General features: G+C 33.8%; 1 protein-coding gene across 2 annotated transcripts; it reads right to left on the reverse strand.

Moving 5' to 3' along the window:
• Positions 1-1966: 1966 nt before the first annotated feature.
• Positions 1967-10903, reverse strand: LOC145056718 (ABC transporter B family member 11-like). 2 transcript variants are annotated; one of them, XM_079004436.1, is made up of 14 exons: positions 10799-10903; positions 10561-10649; positions 9493-9815; positions 9323-9377; positions 8933-9108; positions 8502-8723; positions 7630-7868; positions 6897-7422; positions 6538-6811; positions 5562-6406; positions 4263-4529; positions 3701-3964; positions 2561-2854; positions 1967-2477 (listed from the first exon to the last, which is right to left on the reverse strand). In XM_079004436.1, exons 3-14 carry the CDS (start codon positions 9772-9774, stop codon positions 2121-2123), a joined length of 3801 nt encoding a protein of 1266 aa, XP_078860562.1. In that variant the 5' UTR covers positions 9775-9815; positions 10561-10649; positions 10799-10903; the 3' UTR covers positions 1967-2120. The 2 variants fall into 2 exon arrangements, with proteins under 2 accessions (XP_078860562.1, XP_078860563.1); XM_079004437.1 differs by having other exon boundaries at positions 10862-10902.
• Between the last annotated feature and the right edge of the window lie 1708 nt (positions 10904-12611).

Below are 12611 nucleotides of genomic sequence, written 5' to 3' on the forward strand. Positions count from 1 at the left end.
GGTCGATGTTGGAAGGCACACAAATTGATTTTGTAGGGGGTGGACGTTCTTCATGACGATGAACCGTCGATTACGTGTTAGTTTTGTATTGTAATTTAATGCATGTGAATCATGTAAATTTTATTGACATTATAATCGACTTTTTAAATTTATCTTGTAATTATGTGTTAGTTTTATATTGTAATTTTGTTTTTAGTTAATTTAGTAATTTTGTAACATTGTAAAAATATTCAATATTTGTATAAATTCAAAGGTATCGAGTTTTTTTTGTTATCTTTTATTTATTTATTTATTTATTTATTATTATTATTATTACACGAATGGTCCCTATGGTTTAGGGTAATTTGCATGTTTGATCCCTAACTTATTTTTTTAACTCGGATGGTCACTACTATTTGTTTTTGTTATGTGTTTGGTCCCTGTCTTACCTAAAAAAAGACTATTTTGCCCTTAATTTTTTAATTTGTTTAAATAAACACACTCTCAACCCCACCCCTTACCTTACCTTTCATACCCCATCATTTTTCCTTATTTAAATAATAGTCTTTTTAGGTAAAACAGAGACCAAGCGTGTAACAAAAACAAATACTAGAGACCAAGCGCTTAACAAAAACAAACAGTAGGGACCTTTCGAGTTAAAAAAATAAGTTAGGGACCAAGCGTGCAAATTACCTCAAACCATAGGGACCACTCGTGTAATTTACTCTATTATTATTATTATTATTATTTTGTAAATGGTATAGTATGTTAGAGATAATACATACATTTTAATTAAATAGTTAAAAGAAACAAATTTATATAGAGTTAATGACCTAGAAAGGTAACGAACTTTGGTCTTTGTCCACAATTAGGTAATTATGTTTTTTTTCGTTCACATTTGACCATTGAACTTGTTTGACCTGTTCAAAATAGGGTAATATGACTGGTAATTATGGTAATATTATCCTATTATGAACAGATCAAACAAGTTTATTAGTCAAATGTATACAAAAAAAACATGGTTACCTAAATATGGACAAAAACCAAAGTTTTTTTTACCCGTTTTGGTAATATTAGACAAGAACCGTCTGACTTGGTTTAACCCAGTTCAGTCCTGACTAGTCATGGGCTAGGCTATGTTGTTAGCTCTTTAAAACACATACAACCTAGCCCCTTAAGCGTATACAACTTAACCCCTAACTAGTTGGGCCTAAACTGGTTAGCCCAAGACTTACGGTTTCCTCATACATAAAGACCGGACAACCCAATTTCATGTCACATCAATGGATCTTATGACTACTTGCACTTACCATAAATAACCTAATATTACCAAAATGGGTAATGAACTTTGGTTTTTGTCCATATTTAGGTAACTATGTTTTTTTCGTACACATTTGACCGTTAAACTTGTTTAATCTGTTTGTTTATAGGGTAATGTTACCGCTAATTACCGGTCATATTACCTTATTTTGAACAGGTCAAACAAGTTCAATAGTCAAATATGTACGAAAAAAAAACATGGTTACCTTAATGTGAACAAAAACCAAAGTTTGTTACATTTCTAGTTCATTAACCAAAAAAAAAACTTTTGTTATAAGCTTGTTGAATTTTGTATGTTGCTCCTATCAATTTTCCGTATTCAGAACTTTATGATTTTACCCTAGTTTTTCAAAATAACTCAAATTAAGAACTCTGTGAAATACGAGGTGATAACGAAGACTAGTGAGATACAAGGTGCAAAATGCAGATGAAGGTCAGGCCACAAAATGCAAAAGAAGGTGGAGAGAAGAAGAAGAGGTTGAAGGTGTGCACTGCATCAAAGGTGATGAAAATTTTACCTCACTTTTTCTGTTTCAGTCGCTATGTGCATATTTGCTATCTTTTATTAATAACATCATCGAGATATGTGAAATTGTGAATCACAATAACAATAACAATAACAGTTCCACAAACAATATAACTACAACAACAAAAATGAAAAGGCATATGGTTATGAAGCAAAAATAATAGTTTGTAAAGAAACCAAACACACATATGTACCATCCTTGATATTGATAAGTTTTTCATGTTCCCCTCTCTTTGCAATGACTCCATTTTCATCACAATGACAATAATAACAGTAGGAATAAAGTGACACATGATTACGAAACTGAAGCACTAGTATGTAAAGCAACTAAAGACGCATATATACCATCTTTGATATTGATGAGTTTCTCATGTGTCCCTCTCTCTGCAATGACTCCATTTTTCACCACTGCGATAACATCCGCCCCTTGGATTGTGGATAACCTATGAGCCACCACCACTGTCGTTCTGTGTACAATAACTCTATCAAGTGCATCTTGTACCACTTTCTCAGATTCAGCATCTAGAGCACTAGTGGCTTCATCTAGTAACAATATTTTAGGAGCCTTTACAATTGCTCTTGCTATAGCCACTCTTTGTTTTTGCCCTCCCGACAATTGGATCCCTCTTTCCCCTACATTCGTATCATACCCCTGAAAAAATTCACGACATGTAACAATAATTAACAGTATTAGCAAAAGTAGAGTATCAATGAAACTAAAAGTAACATGATCACCTGATGTAGGCTGCTAATGAATTTGTGGGCATTTGCCAATTCTGTTGCTGCCATGACTTCTGCTTCTGTGGCATTGCCTTCCTTCCCATATGCAATGTTGGCATGGATGGTGTCATTAAACAAGACTGGCTCTTGGCTTACTAGACCCATCTGCTGTCTTAACCACCTCACTTTTAGCTTTTGGATCTCAACTCCATCCAGAGTTATTTGGCCTGAATCAACATCGTAAAACCTTTGCAGCAAAGAAACTACAGTTGATTTTCCACTTCCACTTTCGCCAACAAGAGCTACAGTCTTGAAGATTAAAAGTCAAACACAAATTAGTCCATGTTTCTTTTTTTTCAGGATAATGTTTTTTCATGGTAAGTGATGTTTAAAATCGTTTTAAGAAATTGTGGTACACTTATGGAATTGGAAGGAAAAAAATGAATGAGTGCAAATTTGTGAATGTTTAGGAGGTAAACGGGAAAAACTACATTTCTTTGGCTTTTTCTATCAAATAGTTCGTTATGCATTAATTCGAAAAGAAACAACAATATATAGAATATACAGGTTAGTAGATTAAGTCATGTTCCCCATTAAGACATTGAGTAAAAAATAAACACTTTAGTCTTACTAGAAATATATAGCGTTCATGTTATTAGCTTCTATGTAAAACTCTAGTGTGTACAGACTCAACGTGCTAACCGACTAAAATCCTTAGGTGACTTTTTCAGAAAGGCAAATTGTAGAAAATAGCAATGTAATTTACTCTATTTACCAATATAAGTAATGTAATTTATTTTTTGTGCGTAATAGGAATGTATTTACGTTCTTTTACCGGATAAAGAAATATTTAACCCATAATAGCAACACATCTACATCTTATTACACATAATAACAATGTACTTACACTTCATTAGCCATAATAGCAACATACATAAGTACGTGACAAATAAAGTATAGTGCATGTATTGGTAATGAAATGTATGTAAGTTGCTATTATGGGTAGAAATTATTAGTGTATCTTGCTATTATGGGTAAAACATAGAGTGTATTGCTTTTATCAATAAAGAATTACAAGTATGTTGCTATTATGGGTAAAAAAGAAAAGTACATTGTCCATATTGTAGTCGGAGTGTAGTTAATTTCATAAAATACCTGGCCAGAATGAATAGTCAAACACAGGTCTTTGAAGATTTGAATGTCAGGTCTAGAAGGATACTTGAAATTAACATGAATAAACTCGATGTCTCCCTTCACATTTTGTAATGTAGTTCCAGACTCGTCAGTATAGTCTATTTTTGATTTTTGGTCTAGAAGAGCAAAAACTGAAGCTGCAGCAATCTTGGCTTTTCCAGAGTCCGGAACGAATGATCCCGATTGAGACACACTCATTGCTGCCATACTCAACCCCATAAATACCTTCAAAAAGACAAAAAAAAAAAAGGGCATTCAAACAGAAACATTCGTTTCTAATCCGTCGTTAACTTTCAGATGTAATTAGTGATGAAGATTCTTAAAATTAGCAAATGAATTTTAGTTGCTAATTTCTCTCAAATTTGACAAAATAAGGCAATTTGCAACAAATTGTCACGAATGCCCTAAATTGACAGCTGGCGACCGTTTTCGTGAGTTTTTAGTAACAACATTTCATCGCTAATTATCACTAATCATCCAAAAGAGATGTGAACCTTTTGTAAAACAAGTATGATGGGCCTACCTGGAATACTTTAGAAAAAGTAGTCCTTCCGGCTTCAACAAAGCGAGCTCCAACATAAAAGCTGGTTGCATATACTATATATATCAAGAACATGGACACACCAAAAGCAGCACCACTAACTAACCCTTGTTGGATTCCTGTTTTTCGAGGTTTTTCACATTTCTTTTCGTATAGTTTCATCACCTTCTCTTCTGCACAAAAAGCAGCAACTGTTCTAATGCTTCCAACCGCATCACTCGCAACTTGACTTGCATCCTCGTATAGTTTCTGAAATCAATACAAGTTCCCGTCATTTGTAATTTCCATTCAACTAGTTTTTATTTTGGCTAGATGCAAAAATATTGAAAAATCTAACAATTTATAACAATGTTGTCAAAATAGAGAACAATTTTCACTACTATGATTGGATATTTTTTTTAAAGTAAAATGTTGTAATAATAAGAGGTTGAAAATACAATGCTATAGTTGAGTAGATGATCTATTGTACAGTTCCTTAATAAAATAAAATCGTAAGTACATTGATGTAGTTGAAGGAAAATGAAAGTATGATGGTAGAATGCACAAATAAATACAAGTACATTTCTATTACTTGCATTTAGCCCCTTAAATGTCAAGAACACTATACCCACCTCTACTTCCTGTATTTTCCTTTATTTACCTAAGCATGCCATCACTTTCGCAATACACATCATTTATCTGAAAAAAAAAATTAATGGGGAAAAAAAGAAACATGGCTTAATCTAATAACCTATATATGTGTGTGTTAATTCCTCATTTAGTTTTAACTCTTTACAAACTCTCCCTCATGTGGTGTCGTTTTCTCAAATATTTTTTATACATTATTTATCCTCGTGTCACATGTGAAAAAAAAAAAGGCCTTACTTTATTTGCCAACAAATTGTAGGAAATAGTATTGTACTTACTCTTTTTATGAATATGGGCAATGCACTTTGTTTGACCTAAAGTAGCAATGTAGTTACATTTCTTTACCCATAATAGTGTAATTTAGTAACTCTTTTTACTACGAATAATAACAATATGTAACCCATAATAACAACTTACTTGGATTTCTTTACACATAAATAGCAACCTATATACAATCCTTAACCACAACAGCAACATACTAACTAACTTTTAGGAATAAATAGCAATATGCAACATATGAAGTAAATTGCTATTAGTGGTCAAATATGTCAGAAAAAAATGCATGCAACTACGTTACTACTATGAGTAAGAAGTAATATATAAAAGGCAAGAGTAAAATAGTACATTGCAATTATGGAAAAAATAAAACCTCACCTTAGTATCAGCACCGAAACCGTTAATGAATTTCACTTGAAGATACCCATTAAGTCCAATCAAAGGTAACAATAATATAATTATAAGAGCCAACTGCCAGTTTCCAACAAACGCAATGATTAAACCGGAAACAGCTGTAGAGGTATTCTGAACAAGTAACGAAAGTGTATCCCCCACCAAACCTCTCACTGATACTGCATCCAAAGACAACTTTGCTCCAATCAAACCACTTGAATTTTCCAACTTATCAAACCAACCAATCTCCATCTGAACCACTCTCTCGAAGCATTTTAATCGGATTCTCCTTATCAACTTACACCCAGCGACACCAAAAAAATACGTCTTCAGTGGTGTCGCTATTAAACTCGCCAAACCAAGAACAAGAAGCATCAACGCCCAAAACTCTGAATCCTTTCGAAGTTTATGAGCAGGCTGGAAAAATGTCTTTATAATACTCGAAAGAAGATACCCAAAAAGAGGTAAAATTGCCCCGTTAATTAAAGCGGCTATGGAACCTAGTAGGATCACCGGGATTTCGGGTTTGTTAAGATAAGCCAAGCGAAAAAGGGAAGAGTTTGTTTTTTTGTCGGGTATCGGTTCCTTCTGATTATCTGTTGGGGCTAAGTTAACCAAGTGGCGATTACTGTTATTAAGATTAGGTGATTCGTGAGTTATGGATTTTGAGATAGAAATGCGTTGACTTGAATGTGATCCGGATGCCATGGTAATCTCGGCCCATTCTTGATCAACTTTTTCATGATTTTGTGAGTGTTTTTTGAGTTCTTGTAATCGTATAAGCTGGGAGTATGCACCTTCGGGATCTTGTAATAGCTCGGAATGTGAACCTGCTTGATTAATTAAAAAGAAGTTGCGTAATGTACTTTTATAAGTTTACTTTTCCGTGTAACAGATTCTGTATAAATGTAATTATGAAACGAGAAAATATGTCGAAAGACAAGGTAGATAAAAGAATGACCTTTCTCGATAATCTTCCCATGATTAATAAGGGCGATGACATCAGAATTTTGTATAGTGCTCAATCGATGGGCTACAATAACAGTAGTTCGGTTAACCATGATTCTATCAAGCGCCTCCTGAACAACCCTTTCAGAATTTGTATCAAGAGCACTTGTAGCTTCATCTAGTAGTAAAATCCTTGGGTCTTTCAAGATTGCCCGAGCTATGGCTATTCTTTGCTTTTGTCCTCCTGACATATGAGTTCCATGATCACCCACCATCGTGTCGAGTCCCTATATGCATATAGGTAAGGTTTGGAATGCAATAATGAAAGTTAATTCTATTTAGTTAATTTTCTAGCAACGTATGAAGTTCAACCTCAGGGAATTTGTCGATAAATTTGGCAGCATTGGCGAGTTCAGCTGCTGCTTTGATTTCATCAAGTGTTGCATCATCTTTCCCATAGGCAATATTATCTTTAATAGTAGAACTAAACAAAATCGGTTCTTGGCTAACAAGACCAATCTTCCCTCTAAGCCATCTGAGGTTGTACTCTTTGATATTAAAATCATCAATAACAACTTCTCCTCCTTGGGGGTCGTAAAACCGCTCTATGAGGCTGATGACCGTTGATTTCCCACTCCCGCTCTGTCCCACCAGAGCCATGGTGGTGCCGCTTGGTATGGTGAGAGATAATCCATCAAAAATAGGCTCCTTGGGTCTAGTTGGATAGCTAAAAGTAATATCCCGGAGCTCGATATCACCATGAATGTCGTCTAGTTTCCGGCCATTGGTGTTGTAAGGATCTATATCTGACTTTCGATCTATCACCTGGAATAGTTTGAAAGCTGCAACTCTTCCGGAGGTAAATGCACTCAAGCATGGTGAAGCCTGCCCTAATGAACTAATTCAAAAGTTTCGTGAGGAAAAGTTTTAAAAAAGTTACTGAAGATATTGTACCAAAGATAGAACTTTATGTTAAAGGACCAAGTCTGCAAACACAGTACAACCTGTTCTATCATGTCATTTTCTGTCGTGTGTAAAAGATGGGCCTTATTTATGTCTGTATATGATCATGAGAAGTATTTTGAAAATATAAAAGAGTACTTACGAAGAGCTTAATAAGATAGCGATCATGATGTTTATGACTTGTCCGCCTGTGTATCCTTTTTCTATAATCAATCTGCCACCAAACCATATGGCCAAAGAGTAGCAACCGAATAGACAAAACATAAATATACCCGAACCAAGTCCGGAAACCAGACCCTCTTGCACCCCAGCCATATAAGCTTTCTGTAATGACTTGTCATACTTGGCAATGGCTTGCTTCTCCCCCGTGAATGATGCAACCTGTAGTTATAAAAAATCATTATCAAAATTAGATTTTATAAAAATGAAAGAAATAGCAACATACTTTTTAATATGAAGTTTTTTAAAGTACAATCGGGTAGTCTTTTCAAAGTGCAATGCCTTAATAATAAGTACAAATTTAAAGAGTCTTAAATGCATGAAATAGCAAAATACTATTATACACATGTTTCTTATAGCATCCTATATACTTTCATTTGGTCATATTATAGCGTTGTACTTTCAAAAACCAGCCCACTTATAGCAATGCCATCCAAATACAAAGCAATATTCATTGCTATAATTGGGTAGATTTTTCAAAGAATATCCTAGTAAGGAAAAAATTGAAAGTCCAATGTTATAATTAGGTAGATTTTTCAAAGTACAATGACGTTGTAAGAAAAAAATAAAAATACATATAACCGGGTAGCTTTTCAGTGTACTATGACCTAATAAGAAAAAATGGAAGTACAATTCTAATTGGCTAGATTTTAAAGGTACAATGACCTAATATGAAAAAAAAAGTACAATGCTATAATTGGGTCAATTTTTAAAAGTACAATATTTTAATAAGAAAAAATATTAAATACAATGTTGTAATAAAAAAACGGAAGTAAAGATAAAAAAAAATCTCACGGTTCTGATAGAGCTGACTGTCTGTTCAACCACGGTTGCACCAACAGAATAAGCAGATTGGCCCCTAGACGTTAGCTTTGCCATTATGGCAGTCATAAAGGCCGCTGAGATCACAAGAACAGGAATTGTAGATAATAACGCAATGGAAAGAAGCCACCCCTTTGAAAAAGCAATCACAAAGCCTCCAAAGAAAGTTGAAGTTAGTTGTATAAATTTCCCAACCTAAAAAATGAGACGGATTAACTCTTAAAACTTATATCAAAAACATTAGATATAAACCTTGTCCACTTTTGTTACGCATTTTACGCAAGACAAGACATGATATAACAAGTTGTACTGCATTTGGCATGCATCAAACTGACAAAATTTCATTTTTTTTCCAACCTAAAACGTGGAACAATTTGGGACAAAGTCTGACATTCCTTTATTACCTTTTCTCCCATAGCCGCCTGAATAATAACGGTATCGCTAGTCATACGTTCAACTATTTCTCCAGTCTTGCTTTCTTGATCAAAAAATCCCACATCTTGTCTAAGTATTGTTTTCAAGTATAAACTTCTGATTCGTGCAGCCTGCCTCTCCCCTGTGATCATCCAGCAAAGCACCTCTACAAAAGTGACAAATATTGTTCATGGTTAGAGTTTTAGACACTCCAAAGCCTAGTAATCATATGCTAGTTGTTATCCCTTTTTGTTACACACAACAAAACCGGTTATACTTGCATTTGACGTGCATTGAACTGATGTCAATGAGACAAAGATTGCAATTTTTGTCCCACCAAAAAACGTGTAACAAAATTAGCTTTAGTTTCATAAGCTTACGGGAAAATGCTGCAATTCCCGACCCCAAAGCCAAGTAGACATATTTGAGGGATACCTGAATACGATTTATGAATGAGAGAATAGCTAATTAATGCACTTAATGGTTTAGTCATAGAAAGTAATAAAAGATTTGATGAAATGGGCATTAGTATTGAGATATGATTTTATACCTTGGAAACTGCATGAACAATGGCTTTGTTATCTGTAGTGTCTCCAAATGTGTCAATTAGCTCCCCAAATAACAACGTCTGGAGAGGCATACTGATTCCACCTCCAATTGCAGTGATTGTCCCTATGATCATTAGTACATAATCGGTGGAGTCAGCAAAGGCAAAAAGCTTGTGATATGGTACAGCATCAGTTGTCTCCTTCGGCTTTTCAGACATTTTTGGATCCACTGCTGTTGATTCAGTGCCTTGTTCTGGCTTCTTTTCTCCTTTCGAACCACTCATGACTTCCCTAAATGCTTTATATATATCAAAGTGGATTGGGGCTACAAGAGAAAACAAGAATAACTGTCATAGTAATTTAATATGTATTGCTATAACTCAGAATCCATCATTCACTAAGAACTGAAGTTGTGAAAAGTAAGCATGTAATAACCATTAAGAGTATAAGTTTGTTTGGTGGAACGGATGACAAAGGAACGTTGTGACCAAGGTGATTAATATAATAAGTAAGATTGTGTTTGGTTAGTGGAATATATTTCAGTAATAATGTTATGTAATATTATTTGATTATAAAATTTAACTTTTTACAAAGCTATAGAAGAACAAAAGTTCATTAAATTTAAGTATAATAATTTCAATAATTTTAACAAAATAAAAGTTTAATATAATAATCATAAAGTTCTTTAAAAAGATTTGTCATCAGAACTTTTATTTTTCACTCTAATGGCATAATAAAATAAAACATTAAAAACCAAAAAGATAAAAGCATATATTTTGTTCCTTAAAGAGAATCTATTTCAATTCGTTGAACAAAATACAAAATGCCGTTCTAAAAAAAGTTATCGAAAAAAACAAGTAACTTTCATCCTAGAACGAGAACTATCCATTTGTTCATTTGCGATGTCAAGCCATTATTTTATTAATTAAATTTGAAATTTTGTAGCTGATGCCGGATTTCTAGCAGCTGCCATGAAGAATGTCTCCAGAAACCCTTTTATATAATCAACTAGCAAAATTCTATATCGAACTGAAGAAACGTATAAAAGAGAAAAAGAAAACAGTTTTTACCTCAAAACACCAAATGGCATATGTTCTTTGTCAAATCTTAACATCCAAGGAAGATATGTCGCTATGACTGAACTATCGTGGAATTGATGCTGTATAGTAGAAATGATGAAAAGTGAATAGTACTTATATCCAAGGATGATTAAACGAATTTGTCTGGTCTCTATTGAGATCCGATGTGACTCATTGACTAGACATTGTTCAACTTGAATGATATATGCGATTAAACTTTGCTTCTTACCTTCTTAATTAGCTTATGACGCAGCTTAATAATAGCATCTTACTGATAGTGACTTTAACTTACATGATCTTTATACTTGTATGGTCCGTCGTGATGAAACTTTCTCTGCTAAAAATAATAATAGAAACGAGGATAACCAATTTGTTTTTAATATCAGAGTAAATTATTGAAATGGCCCATGTGGTTTGGTCAAGATTACAAGTTTTGTCCCTATCTTTTGTTTTTCACTTCAACCGTCCTCCGCTTTTGTTTATATTGCACGTTACATCCATGCATTTGCGAGTTTTCTCAGTTGCTAGTTTATTTGTTTGTTTACTTGAGTTACACTTGTCGTAAATTCCTTTTATATGTTTTCTTTTGAGGTTGATTAATAATTAGATTTAACAATTGTAGTACATTTTTGTTCCCTATGTCTTCAACATCCTTATATAAACTATGTTATTCAAGATCTTGTACACTGTCTGGTGTAGATGGTCTAAGTTTGGTTTGTTCGGTTTTAAAGTTTAAAATTAAAATTTTATTGTTTTTCATGTGATTTTTAGTTTTTGTTTTTCATTGATAACATACATGTATCTTGTTGGAAAGGTATTTTGATGTTGTGGTGGTAATGAATTCAAAGTAAATCAAGTGTGGGGTCATAACGGAAGAAATCCAATCAAAAAAAGTGGAGTTTTTTTTTATAAGAATCATGTTTCACCTATCATCATCGTGCTGCAAAGAACCCTTTTTAATCGTTGACCACAACAAGATTTCTCTAATCGTGCCGCGAATTTTAAACATAAGCAACATAATTCTTGATTTGTCTACTTGCATGGGTTTGGCGATTGCACACGATTAGGGAATGCTTGGCCCAAGTAGTTTACAAATTGGATGATTCTTCCAACTCACAAGACGTATAACAAGGCGTATCATGGTGATTAAGCGGAAAACCGAACTCTTGCTGCTCTTTACTAGTTTGGTTCCTTTTGTTATGCTTATTGGTTATGGCGTGAAGAAACCGCCTGATATAGTCTAATTGGTCTGGAATGTTTTTTGTTTTTACAAACCTCTTCTTGCATGCAAAAGATTTAGTCAATCATCCCTACCTTTAAAACCAATACATCGAGAGTACATGAGCAACATAGCTATTTCTAACAAGGATGTTTACCCCTCTATATTATCTTTAGTTTGGTTTATTTATTTTGAAATACTTGTTTACTTTCCATTCATTAAGCTGAATCACCTAAATTGATTATTATGCCCAAATATAATATACATAATTCTACTTACAACAAGACCGGTGTCAGAAAAGTCAGATTCGGCTTGATTGTTGGATTTCGGAAACGTTTTATTCTTAAAGGGTCCTACCTCCTGACTTTCTTGATCGGTGGCACCGGCAACCCCTAACTTTTCCGGTCGCAGTCGAAATTTTTTCGAATTTTTTTAAAATTTTTATTTTTTCTACTATCGTGCAACCTCTGACTTACCCGTGCACCCCTATTGTGAAATCCTACGTCCGTCCCTGATAATACCCCACAAAGAGCGGAAATAAAGAATGAAGAGTTGAGGATAACGAATGAAGCTTAAACAAATGAAAGGAAATAACGTTTAGCGTGAACACGAGTTGAATGCTCATTATTTACTTCATTCCGCAATAATTAAATAAAAAAGATGTCATTTCTCATATAAACATATAAGACAACCAAAATTCCGCCTAATGAAGGCGTCCGAATTTCTCAACTTAGAGTGCAAGCTGAAAAATAATGCTAATTCCAGTGAAACAAACAAGTTCCAAAATTTAAAACAAAATTTTCATCAACAATATGATATTAAG

This window comes from Lactuca serriola, chromosome 6 (assembly GCF_051521515.1).
Source record: "Lactuca serriola cultivar US96UC23 chromosome 6, Lser_US96UC23_V15, whole genome shotgun sequence".
Lineage (NCBI taxonomy): Eukaryota > Viridiplantae > Streptophyta > Magnoliopsida > Asterales > Asteraceae > Lactuca > Lactuca serriola.